Source organism: Myxocyprinus asiaticus, chromosome 24, assembly GCF_019703515.2.
Source record: "Myxocyprinus asiaticus isolate MX2 ecotype Aquarium Trade chromosome 24, UBuf_Myxa_2, whole genome shotgun sequence".
NCBI classification, from domain to species: domain Eukaryota; kingdom Metazoa; phylum Chordata; class Actinopteri; order Cypriniformes; family Catostomidae; genus Myxocyprinus; species Myxocyprinus asiaticus.
The window spans coordinates 2798695-2813173 of record NC_059367.1 but is presented as its reverse complement, the minus strand read 5'-3'; the positions used below and the strand labels follow the sequence as shown (position 1 = coordinate 2813173).

The window sequence follows — 14479 nt, the reverse complement described above, 5'->3', positions numbered from 1 at the left end:
CGCATGAAGGAAAGCATTCGAAATCTGTGCATTTGAAAATATGTTTCTTTATCGACCATCTCGAGAGTAATGGAGCAAGCAAGCGTCTCCTCCTGAGTGTCATTTACATTGTGTTTATGAGCCAAGAACATTTGCCATTGTGCAAATAAAATTAGTGAAACTATTAAAATCCTCGCTTGTATTTTCGTGGGACTTTGGCGCGAACCTCCGTAGATGGTACGCCCATCAGAGCACTTTAAAGCGGTTCATCTTAACGCACTGCTCTGCTCTGAATGCGGCCGGTCCATTCATTTTAGGTGCTCAAATAATACAAGAAGAACAGAATATGAGACACAAAAACACATCATGGTAATCATGGTATATCTACAGTATATTCGCTTAAAATTTCCATATGTGGACAGTAAATTGTGACTGGAATATGAAGTATGTAATGCAGCAATGTATGGCAAGCCACAAAGTACTTACTGTATGTCATAAAATGCAAAGCGGACTGGTACCTCTTCGCTTTCACGTCGCACAAATCAATCGAACTACAAAAGGACCGCACTTGGTTCGCTTTTGGGTCATTTTAGGGGGGTCTGAGACCACTTGGGTTTTTCACATATACACGTTATACCGCTCTGAGAGCGCTTGGAGTGCTCAAATGAACTAGGTGTGAAAACGGCCTTATATAGTTAACCCTTTAAACATGGATGGGCCTGAAAGAAAGATAATCAAAATATTAACAACTACAGTCTTGACCAACACAAAATAGGTATTGTCTGAAAGCTTAGAAACTCTTCTTTTCAATACTTGAAGGCGTTATGACCAAAACTGTACCAGTGCTTTGAAATTTGCAGACAAATCAGAAATGTTTAGTTTTGATCATTTATTTTTTTTAAACTGTACTGTACATATTATTGCAATCAGTAAAAACTTCAAACTCATCAAACAGCCATGTGTCATTTGTTGGAAAGCTCTTGAAGAGCAGAATACAACCATCCTATTTGTTTTACTCACAGACAAACATATAGCAAGTAATAGCTAAGTATACTATATGTCTTTGGCTTATTTAACGGTAGCCAGCTGGTAGGTAGTTGTGCAGTATGTAATCCTCACTCCCCTAGCCTCGAGAGGCGCTCTAGCGACTGATGATAGTAGGGGTTGTAGCCTTTAGCCTCCTCATTAGCACACCCGCCTCCCATACCAGAGACCCCGGTTCGAATCCTGCTCGAAGCAGGTCGAGCAGTACCGGTTACACTTATATGTCGTGTTTTCACTTATAACTTCACAAAAAATAAACGTAACATAAAATATCACATATCATTGCTAGGGATGCTCGACATATAGGGAGCCGATATATTATTGGCCAATAACCGGGAAAATCTAAATATTATTATCGCACCGATAATGGAATTACCGCCTATATTTTCGCAGATAATTTGATATGGTTTATTTGGTTCCGGCTGAGAATCTCTGACTGCTTGCGGTGTCTTTCATTCAGGCAGAGACTCAGGCAGCCCGAGGCAACAGTGCGCGTGTGCACGTACAGCGCGTCTGTTTGAGTGAGAGCAGGTGAGAGCCAAGCTCATGTCGCTCTGTGAGGATTATTTCAACATCTCTGCACCGTGTTACGTTGTTTTGGGTCTGGTTTTAATTCGGGATCATCTGCTGTGAGTAAAGACATGCCATTTCCCATATTCTGTTTATGTTTCAAGAGGCAATAAACAAACACATGACAAAAACATGTATGTATTTTACTTCGGGCCGATTTTTTTTTCGCTTATTACTTAATGAAACAAACAGAATGTGGGAAACTGCACATCGTTACTTGCAGCACAGCGTTGCGATTAAAACATGCCCAAATCAACCAAACATGGTTCATGGATCTTGATACAATTTTCAGAGTGACTCGAGGTGGCCAAAAAACATTCGTTTGTGAGTGAAACGAATGTGCTTGCTGTATTTTATGAAACTTTTCTAACGTTACGACTCATGACTATTCGATCTGTATGATGTTAACTATTCCCAACTTGTTGTGTTCATAAATTATACAGTGAAACTGTCACAGATGAGCGTGTTTGAATGAGACGCACATAAGCACACATAAACAAATAACACAATCACACAAACCACCACTGTACTCGTAGTCTAGCTCCCATCATTAATATTACGCCATGCATACAGACATTAGAGTTTGCATTGTGTTTTGTTGTTTAATGTTCTTTATATGCTGCTTATCAGCTCATTTTGGTTTAATATTACAGCTGTTTGAAGTTCATTATTCTCTCTCTGTTAGCGAGTCATCAGGATTACCGCAAATACTCATATAAATGGGCACCATACAACTTATGCAAATGTATTGTTATTTATTTCTCATTCAGATCAGTATTCATCTGTAATATAGGCACATTTCTGGTTCATGTTACATCAGCCAAACCTTAAATAGCAGCAAGTCCAAATTCCAAGCTTTTACATGACACATATTTTTCAAATGAGAAGCGTTCAATGAATTAGCTAGCAGTTCCAGGTTAAAGGATTAAAAATTACAACTTTCTTTTAAATATCAGTAATCGGTATTGGCCACGATGAGCTGTGAATTATCAGTTATCAAATCGGCCCAGAAATTCCATATCGCTGCATCCCTAATCATGGCTCCATGTAAATGGCACAGACTCAATGATGACTCAAATGGCACAGAATGAAACTCATTCTGTGAAATCTCATTACTAAAATCATGTCTGCATGCTATGCAAACCTTTAGTCATTGTTATGTTTGCATGTGTAATTAGTTCTTATGTACAATTATTATGTTTTATTTGTTTGGAGATGTTTTTGGACACACGGAGACATTTGTGGACACTATGACAAATTATTTTGTAATGCTATAATTTTTGATTGCTTTGTCGTATCAACACAACTTTTTTCTCAGATACAGTTGACATGATTGGGGACAAAACAAAAGCCGTTTATCGGAGCCACGTTATTTGCACCCAGAGATATATAATGTCAAATAAGAAAAATAAGAAAAAAATAATTTCTTGTGATTGTTCAGCAGTTTCTTAAGCTGAGTGTCTCAGAATGTATCATAATGTATATAATTAAAACATTTGAAAAGTTTTCTTTACAATGATACCAAACACTTGACCCTCATTTGTTTTTATTTTTATTTATTTTTTTTTGGTCAAGTTTTTTTGTTTAAGCCTTTATTTTTGGGTATGCCACTGAAACAGGAAATCTTTAAAAACACCTTTAGAGCTTAAAGGGTTAACTAATGTAAACAAATGGATCCTTATTCAAAATCATTACTTTATAAAAAGTATATAATTTACCAATTACAATATATTTGTTGGACTAAACAATGTTTTGATATTTTTAAATGTTACCTTCTCCATTTTTGTTGTTTAATGAATCATTCTGTGCTTTATAATTGCTTTACTTTTTAAATTTTGCTGAAAAAATGTCTATTATAGGCTGTTTAGATTTAAAGCGAGCCAGAGGTTTTGTTTTGGCAGTGTGGTGACGGTGGTACATGTCCTCCCCAATGTTTACATGACACCTACCCTGTTTGTTTAATGGCAAATTTCATTGCGACAACTTACCCCATACTGTGTGACAACATTAAGGTATATGGCTATGCAGAAATTAACTTTCAATAATAGACACAGTAAAAAGTACGTGTGACAACAAAACCAGGTCTCCCCAAAAAAGCAATGATATACAGAAATTGTTTAGTGTCCAAACACTTTTTGGGGCCACTTTATATGTATGTTTGGTGCGTATGTTACATCAGTGTCATGCAAGATGTATTGCGGCGTGAACTCTAGTATCGTCTTCATCAGGAAGAGATAACTGCAAAACATTCCAGAAAATCTGCATACACAGATCCTCAATTCTGTACACATGCATCTGTACGTCTTAGGAAAAGCACAGTGCAATCTAAACATCCCAAGCACTTCTCTCCATATATAAGAATATGTTTTACAAGCAGAGCCATTTAGATTAAAAACAAGATTCTGTGAAGGAAGAAATGTAAAATCACTAATCCTAAGTATAAGCAATAGTAACTGTGATGTTTGTCTTGGCAACCATCCCTTAGCATTCCTGTTTTAAATCTTAATTTAAAGCTAAATGCATTTTTCATTATAGCATGTAGGCCGAAGGTCAAATACTTTTCATATCTTTCATCTTTAAAGCTTTTTAATCATGAGCACATTAAGCTTGAAGCCTGAAAACCTGTGGCAGTAGCGACTCACATGTCTGCAGTCTGTGATTAAACTGAGACAGCCTGTCAGGACCTACAGTACAAACACACTGCTGAGAGCACGCTGGTAAAACACACAGCTTTTACAAATTAGAGGAAAACTGCACATGTGGCACAAGGCATGCTGTGGGTCCGCTACGATACACCCAGTGGTTTTACTCTTTTTATGGGTAATTTTTTAAGAACAACAAAATAGCAGACCAGCCTTAAAACTACAGATTATTATGTAGAATTTGAGGAGAAAGTCATAAAACTGCAAACACTGAAAAGCTGCATTTTTTGGTTCTAAATATATCAAATTATTCACAAATAAGACATGTCATGTTTTCATTGTTCAATCATCTACAATTCCCAAAAAAAATAACTACTTGACTTGCTTTTGATAAATCCACGTGCCAAGTTCTTAAAAATGTCATCTTTGTAATCATGTTAGTTTCACATGGTGAAAACATGTTTCATATGAAAACATGTTCATCATAGAAGAAGTGTCTTCAAGACATTGTCTGCATTAATTAAATTGTGTATTTTGAGGGGGACTGGGTAGCTCAGTGGTAAAGAGGCTGGCTACCACCCCTGGAGTTCGCTAGTTTGAATCCCAGGGCGTGCTGAGTGACTCCAGCCAGGTCCTCTAAGCAACCAAATTGGCCCGGTTGCTAGGGAGGGTAGAGTCACATGGGGTAACCTCCTCGTGTTCGCTATAATGTGCTTTGTTATCAGTGGGGCACGTGGTGAGTTGAGCGTGGATGCCGCGGTGGATGGCGTGAAGCCTCCACACACGCTTTGTCTCCATGGCAACGCGCTCAACAAGCCATGTGATAAGATGCGCGGGTTGACGGTCTCAGATGTGGAGGCAACTGGGATTTGTCCTCCGCCACCTGGATTGAGGCGAATCACTATGCGACCACGAGGACTTAAAAGCACATTGGGAATTGGGCATTCCAAATTGGGAGAAAAAGGTAAAAATAAAATGTGTATTTTGAAATAAATCCAGAACAGGTCATTATGTCTTTAAAGGGTTAGTTAACACAAAAATTAAATTCTGTCATCATTTACTCCACTGATGTTGTTCCAAACCCATATAACCACCATTTATGTCACCATTTAGCATCTTTTTTCAAATAATGAAAGTAAGTGGTTTTTAGGTGTAATACCCCTTCAAAAGCAGACATCCCCTAAACAACCCGATAAAGAGAATAAATGTTTGTCTGATTCTCCATACAGTAGCTTGTGAAATATGAATCAAGCATGCAACATGTGGCAGAATTCGTCCAGTGAAGAACCTGATGATTATGAATTACAGTAAATATAAACTTCGAGACTCGTGACAGGTTGTTACATAATTGAGGAAAGATCTTGCTATAAATATCAACAGTTTCAGTGTTGTGGGCAATGTACAAAATCAGTAAATCTTCTAAATCCATAATCTTCCAGCCCTTGTGAAAGCGCATGAGGAGACGGTGTGAGAAAACTTGAAGCTTTTAATTTAACTGCAAGCCAAACCCACTTAATTATGTGCCCGGACAACAGCCGGGTTGGGCAATGATTCGGTCCACCCAACATTCTTATGAGAAACTGTTATTCATAGAAAACACTACATTTCTAAGTATAACGTTCTGTATTTATGTGTGTGGTAGGTATTTTGATAAATGTTTATATCTTAAATCAAAATAGGCACCCTAAACGTAACAGTCATAGTCTTAACGTTAAAGGGACAGTTCACCCAAAAATTTAAATTCATTTACTCACCCTCATGTTGTTCTGAACCCGTGTGATTTTAATTCTATAGCAGCATCAACGATCTTCAGAATTCCTTATCTTGTGTTCCGTAGAAGACAAAAATGCAATGCAGGTTTGGATCGTCATGAAGGAGAGTAAATGATGACAGAACTATCCCTTTAACAACTGAGGATGGTTAAAAATATTGATTTCTCTGGTTAATTGCAATCTTCATTAGAATGATCCTGATATCAATTCTTAAAATCCCAAGACTGATCTTTAAATGTATCTTTAAAGTTTACTTTAGTTTTGGTTGTGTTTATTTATCCACTAATAGATATGAACATATACATTTATAAGTATTGTACATTTTGTATACAGTATGTTATTATTCTAGAGATGTTTTCTTTGCCAATGTTTTTCTTGTCTTGCTCACTGGTTGAATTGCATTTCCTGTAAAGCTGCTTTGGAACAATAATTACTGCAAAAAGCCCTATATAAATAGTCATATATAAATATAATATAAATATTTAAAAATCAATAATATTTCTCTTATATTTAAAAATTGGGTAGAAATTAAACTAATATTTTGTAAAAAAAAAAAAAAAAAAAGGAACTTTTTTCCACATGACATTTTAATAAAAATAAATGCTAATTATTTTCTTTCTTTTTTCTTTCTTTTTTTGATCCCCTTTTCTCCCCAATATGGAATGCCCAATTCCCACTAATTAGTAGGTCCTCATGGTGGCACGGTTACTTACCTCAATCCGGGTGGTGGAGGACGAGTCTCAGTTGCCTCCGCTTCTGAGACCGTCAATCCACGCATCTTATCACGTGACTCGTTGTGCATGACACCGCGGAGACTCACAGCATGTGGAGGCTCATGCTACTCTCCACGATCCACACACAACTCACCACGCACCCCATTGAGAGCGAGAACCACTAATCGTGATCACGAGGAGGTTACCCCATGTGACTCTACCCTCCCTAGCAACCAGGCCAATTTGGTTGCTTAGGAGTCCTGGCTGGAGTCACTCAGCATGCCCTGGATTCAAACTCATGACTCCAGGGGTGATAGTCAGCATCTTTACTCGCTGAGGTACCCAGGCCCCAATTTTTTAATTTCTAAACAACACTGTCTTACTATCACTATTTTTCCTCAGAGAGTATAAAGGAGTATAAAAATGTATACAGTAACTGCTTTTATGTTTTAGGAAGGGTGTCCCACGCAAGGGAAACATCATATTTGGGGGTCCTTGGCATTAAAAAGTTTAAATACCCCTGGGTTAGACATCTAATTTATGGCCCTGATACAAAAAAAAATAAAAATAAAGGCCATCAGCCTTAAAGGTGCTATATATGTTTACCATGCAGAATATCAACCAAATGTTATAAATATTAAAATATGTTTTTCTTTAAATAGCTACAACATTGTTAGCTACTTTTTGTTAGTAGCTTATAGTGTAGCTTACTACTTAAAAAAATATTTGAGTTTAACTACTTAGTGAGTAGCTTGTAGCTTGGGAAGTTCCAGTTTCAAAGTAGCTTCAAAACTAATTCTGAGATATAAAGTCACAATTCCAAGAAATAAAGTTGCAATTGCGAAAAATAAAAATGTTGCAACTGCAAGATATAAACAAAAAATAAACTGCAATTGCGAGATATAAAGTCACAATTATGAGAAACTTGCAATTGCGAGATATAGACTAAACTCACAATTGCGAGAAATAAAGTTGCAACTGCACGATATAAAGTCTCAATTGTGAGAAATAAAGTCGCAATTGCAAGTAAAACTGAAACTTCCGAAAAATACATTTGCAATTGCGAGATCCTGTATAGTAGGCTAAACTTACTATTGCAAAAAATAAAATACTGCAATTGCGAAATATAAACTCGCCATTCCAAGAATTAAAAATTGCAATTGCGAAATATAAAGTCGCAATTACGAGAAAGTCAACATTGCGAGAAATAAAGTCGAAAATATGAGAAAGTTGCAATTGCGAGGTATACGCAAAACTCACAATTGTGAGAAATAAGTTGCAATTGTGAGATATAAAGTCACAAATATGAGAAAGTTGCAACTGCAAGATATAGGCTAAAATTATTTGCTTCTAGAAGAAGTAGCCTAAGTGTGTGTACAAGCACAATAAGAATTTCTTATATTTGCCATGTGTAATACTTGGATGGAATCACACATTGATTTAAGATAAGTCAAAACACGGCTGTTGACACACATCGCTGGACATGACAAACTCCTACAGTGACACAAACAGAACGTACAGAAACTGGACAGTGAGTGTTGGACAGACAGATGGAAAAAAAAACCTTGTGTGGTGGACAGCGAGTCCCAGCCAATCTTTCCTGTTATTCAGAGATCATGACAAGCAAAGAGACACTGAACAGCCGAGCTCTCTGCCTGCCTGTAAATCTCTTTCGCTCAAATATAGACTTTATCACGCAGGGAGGCATGGACGTTCTTTACTAGTGCATTTATACGACACCTAAACTTTTTGTTTCAGTAAAAGACAATGTTTGAATGCACTACAGCTTCAGTATTTGAGTGACAAGAAAAAACGACGACAACAATTTTTTTTTTGAAGTGCATTAACTGAAACATGACACTGAGAAATGTTCAGTGCATTAAAGCTTTCTTTCTTTTTTAAACCTCGTGCGACGCCATGTACACATGCATGGATGTTGTATGTTGGCTTCGCTATACACACTGTGTAATTCAAATTCATTTAAACCGACTGATCTCAGTTCAGAAGACTACGTGCTGTCAAGAAAATGGTTAAAATTTCGACAGACAGAGTCATGTGACAAAACAACATGGCGCCGATCACAGCGGAGTTTGTCTTTGCGAGAAACGCCAACAAAACTGCATCTTGTCAGAAACCTCATTAAGTTTTTACATTGAAACCTGTTTGAGTCAAAAGATTAGAGTCTCTAGTTTTTTCCGATATGCCATTTTAAAACTTTGAGCGATTTATCGTGAAACGCCACATTGCTAAATACAAGGTACACTAATGTGTACTTTGGCGCATTTTTCCTTAAATATTCTAATTTAACTGTGCATTATCACATTGCGAATTAATGTGTTCATCCAAAAGCTGGAAAATGTTGCTTTCAGAGGCTTTATATGGAGTTAGGATGAAAATAAGATGCATTTCAAACTGTTCTGAGACCAGTGCAGACAGACAGCACACTGGAGGTTAAGTCATTCACTAAATAGGGAGCAAGGGAGCATCCTATAGCATTCACTCCTAAAATCTGATCAAAAGTTCAGTTTCAGGCTGCAGATGTTGTTTGGATCTCTCAACATGTTTGACAGACATGTGACAATGATAATCAGTACATAGATTCAGAATTTATAATGTATCATTTTATTTTAGCATGGTTGGCAGTGATTGGATAATGCTGGACATTACTTGTCATGCTAATTTCTGATGTAATGTCTGTAACATCACAGATGCGTCTAAAAAAATAAAATAAAAAATACATGAATAACCAACACTCCTGGAAACATAATAAACAATTTGATTTTAAAAAACAAATCTGACTTTCTATAACTTGGTATTATTTGAAATTTCACAACTTAGTCTCACTGTCCACATATATGGACATCAATTTTTAGGAAAATTATTTGCTCTAGAATTTTATTTTCTGCATGTTTATTAGGTGTTACTAGTTACAAATCAAAAAAGGGAAATGGAAAATGCACACAGCAGTCTCGCTCAGGTCTCAGGAGGTTAAAAAAAAACCCAGGAAATCAAAATGGGAGTTTTGCTTATTTTAGTCCACTAAACACTGACAAAATTAACTTTTCAGAGATATAAACGCATTTAAAATCGACAGTCTTTTTCTTCCAGGAAAACGAAGCGAAAATACTGATGACATCATCTAGCACTACAAAGAATGCTCTTCAATCCAATCAGATGCTCTCTAGAATGAGAATGTCCCTCACCCTATAAACACCTGCAACCAAAAAACAAATTGCAAATCATGTTTCACAGCTGTGATGCAAACTAAAGCTTACTGGCTGATTCTTTTAATGGACAAGTCCTTTGATATGTCCCGCACAAATGCTCTGTTTCTATAGGAAAGAAAACTGTGTTTGTCAAGCAATTTCATGCATTGTTTAAGACATCCACTGGTCCCTGTACTGTAGAATGGGACATATAAAGAGGTATTATCAGACTACAAAATAAAGCACAGTTACAGTGGAGCAGAGTTGACTAAACAGCAACAGAAACTGCATCTGGAATTCTGTCTTCACTTCCCTCTGATCACATGTTATGATCTACATCCTCATGTCTCAGATTAACCTGATGTGACTGAGAAACAGATCACATTTCAACTGTGAATCAGATCTTTTTCATTACCAATCTTAATTGCATTAAACAAACTGAATCAAGAGATGATTTGAAGCCGTGTACACACCCAAATGGGGTTTTAAAACCAGACATTATATAATTTCTATGATTCTTTAGCACTTCTAGGAACCCTGAAACCAAAACACTGATCTGATGAACCAATAATGAAACATCAAGAGCACATAAAGAAACATTAATCACCCACTCAAGAACCCTATACAGCCAAAAATGGTTCTTGATAACAAGATGGTTCTTTGCTGAACTTAATGTGCTGCAAAGAACCATTGAAGGTGGTCGACTGATATGGGTTTTTCCAATGGCCGACACCAATATCTAGAGAGCAGGATGGCCAAAATAAGTGCTGATCAACATAATACAATTAAACAACAGCAAATCAGATGTCCAATATTTACTGAAATTTGCATAAACTTGAAAAGAAAGAGACTTGAAGGTGTTGGCTACCCATTGACAAATATATTGGTACATTTTGGAACTGACACAAGGGAAAGTAAACACTTCTGTTGATCAACCAAGCAAACACGGTTATCGACTGATAACGATAATGGCAAAATGGCCAAATTTCGGTCCGTCACTAAATATACTACCATGTTTTTTGAACATGTACCTTTGTAGTACCATGATGTTCTTTGGAAAACCTTGGAGTACCATGTAAACACCATAGTGCATCAACATGCTCATTAAAAAGTACCATGGTTTGCTTCATGCACGTCATTTTGATTTAAAAAGTGGTTGTGACGTCACAAAACCCATGAATATTCATTGGGATATGCAGAGATAATTTCCAATAATCTTTTACCGTTTTGATAAATAGTCTTTCTTGATGGCCAATTCAAGCGCTCCAATAAATACTTTACATTATTTATATGAAAACTTTATCACTATATCTGCAACTTTTGACAATGAGATTACATAGATCAACAATTGGTTACTTATTGTGATGGATTGGTCTTGCGGTAAAGTTTTCGCCTCTAGAACAAGGAGTTCCCGGTTCTAATTCGCCCTAGTAAAAAATGTATTTTAATAAACCACGATTACACCTGTATGTCAGTGGATGTATATCATGAATCGGTACACGTTTGTTTTTCTGTGCGAGTAGATTGCGTGTCTGTTTGCACGAGAGAACAGCATCACCCGATGTCGCTCAACGTCACTTATAACAGCCGCAACGAGGACTCATTATAACATATAAAAAGCACATTCCAGCGCCGTATAGCCTATACATATAACACACGAACGAAATGGAAACTCCTGCTCAAGAACTGGCACTGTTTCTTCTGCATTAGGCACTTACCTGACGAAAGCCATTTCAAAAAGTGGTAGGGACATGTCCCACCCGTCCCACCCATAAATGACGCCTGTGGTACCACCACAGTAAAAAGTTAGTTTGGATGGGGGGGAAAAGAATCTTAAGTGAAACTATATGAATAAACAGACGAATAGCTTACTGATAAAAATGAAATGGAGGAAAATATAGATATTTACCTGGAGGATGATGCAGTGAAATCTCCTCCATCCAGCAGTCTGATCTTGCAGAAGAGAACTCCATTGACAAACGGTACAGCTGTCAGCTCCTCCAGTGTGAAATGTGTCTGAAACTTAAACTTCTTCTTCTTGACCAAAAACGCCATTAACTCGATCTTTACTTTCTTTAATTCTGTACAGAAGTCTAATGTTAAACCTGAAGCCACTGTTAGGATGATTCCTTTAATCCGGGACTGAAAACTCTCTCCTCATCATCATGTTTTTATTGATTATCTGAGAAAAATACCACAGACCATTGATTAAACGTGCATGAAAACATATCAACACAACCCTGAACTCATGCTTAAAGTGTCCGAATCTTTAAAAGTGCTCCTTTTAAGTTCTTCTGTGATCTCGTCCGCCCGATCTCAGTGTGTTCAGTGTTTGTCTAAAGACTTTAAGAAGCGCCGCCCTCCACATCCACTGATCTACAGTGCCCTGTTTGGTGATATTTTTATTTAAAGGTGCTGTAGGCGATTTTTTCATGAAATGGCAGGCAGAAAATGTCCCTATTCCCTTAAAGATATCAGTCAAATAGGTGTAACGAAATGTCATACAGAGCCTTTTGCACCATATAGTTCTAGAACTGTTAAAATTGCTTACAACATCTTTAACTCAACAATCTTAAAACTTAAAATATTTGCATGTGTCCTAGGGTCCATTCTAAGATGTAATTTCACTGTTAGTGTTTAATCCATTGTCGAATATTTTTGGTTTCAATATAAACACATATAGTCAATGGATACAGACCTTTATGTTTTTCCTATCGTCAAGAATTTGGACATAATGACCTTCAGCAACCTTTCATTCAATCGGTTCGAAAGAAACACTGGACACATTGTTTCCCTCTAGTGGTGATGAAGTAAATTACAGCTTTATTATGGAGCATAAAACCTGCCAATATTAACCCTTGTGCGACCTTCGGGACATTTTTGTCTTTGTCGATAATTTTGGCTGTGTTGATACCAACTGCATTCATTTAGCCAAAGGTGTGTATTTTGGGGGGAATTTTGATATTTCAACCTCAGTTCCTATAATACATCTATAATACACTGTGTACACAAAATAGTTACACTCAGGACCTTCAGGACAAAAATGTCCCCATTGAAACACATTAAAACGGTAATATTTGATCCCAGTGCCATTAAAGCATAAAATCATGAATTCTGCGATATTATGCTTTCATTCTGAAGCACCTGGAGTCAAAATGTACATTTTTAATATTTTCCACTAAATGGTGCCGTTTTTCTCATGTTTAGCCTATGGAGCAAATACAAGCTTTTTTCCTATTTTCTGTTTGCTGTATTATAGAGCACTGCAGGCCAACTGAATAAATGATGCAGCTAAAATTGTGTGGGTGTGTTGATATGGATGTCAGAGTGTGTTTTATATGTGTGTATTGAGAAATTGAGAAATTTGTGTGTGTGTGTGTGTGTATGTATGTGTGTGTAAAAAAACAGTGGCATTATGTAAACAAACTGGCATTTAAAGGGTTAAAATCCTGAAAATGAATGGATATTTGGTAGTTATGATCAGGATTGATATTGGTTAAAAAATCTATGTCAGTGAAAGTGGAAAATCATATTAATATACAATATTTTTATGGCATTTTATTGACGTGGAAATTTGTGTCCTCTAAGGTACTGAGTGTGTTTTTTTTTTTGTTTTTTGTTTTTTGTTGTTTTTTTTATCTGACACTGCACAAAAAATAATAATGCATCAAAATGTTGTTGCTAATCATTGACATATACCAGACTGTGATAATCCCCCCCAAAAAATTAAAAATTCCCCTTAGCATTTAGTATGTGGAAAATAATATTGTTTTTTTTTTTTTTTTTTTTTTAGGGGTTTTTTTTTTTGTTTTTTTTTATATAAAAAAAAACAACAGTGGCATTATAAAAACAAACTGGCATTTAAAGGGTAACAAATATTTGGTATTTATGATCAGGACTTATGTTGGTTTAAAAAATTAACTCACTAAAAGTGGAAAATAATATTAATATATAATATTATTATGGCAGTTTTTTGACATGGATGTTTTTGTCCTCTAAGGACATCTGAGTAACTTTTTTTTAAATTGACGCACAAGAGTTTAAAAAAAAAAAAAAAAAAATTCATTGATAAAAAATTAAATTAAAAACCTCATTAACCATTTTATTTCCACAGTGTCTGTAAAATATGTGCCAAAATTAAAATAAAATTAAATGATTCAATTTTCATTTTCACAGTGACAATGCTTTGTCCCTGTCAAATTAGAGACTAAAATTCAATTGCTCATTTTAAATTCTATTTTCACTGCAATCCTGAGGTAAGACTGCCAATATTACATACTTTATTTTCTATCCAAATATAATTTTTATTCTATTTCTATTTATTTATATATATTTTTTAAATTATTTGTTATTATTATCTCTGTCTTGTTGCTGTATTGTATTGTTGTGCACTGGAAGATTAAAGCTGCACTACGTAAGATCTTTTGGTTAAAAATTAACAAATTGCCATTATTGATTGATTACACAAACAATCAGTGTTCAAAACAATATCCTTACCTTACTCCGATTCACTACGGTAAGCCTAAAAAAAAAATTATTTTGAGCTTTCAGGT

General features: G+C 35.9%; 1 protein-coding gene across 1 annotated transcript in view; it reads right to left on the bottom strand.

Moving 5' to 3' along the window:
• The window catches only part of LOC127414513 (protein FAM102A-like), a 42883-nt gene extending 30599 nt beyond the window's left edge, over nucleotides 1–12284 (bottom strand). The window contains exon 1 of the mRNA XM_051652578.1: nucleotides 11836–12284. Within this exon, the coding sequence (XP_051508538.1) occupies nucleotides 11836–11981 (146 nt within the window). The 5' untranslated portion in view covers nucleotides 11982–12284. The remainder of the gene's footprint in view (nucleotides 1–11835) is intronic.
• Between the last annotated feature and the right edge of the window lie 2195 nt (nucleotides 12285–14479).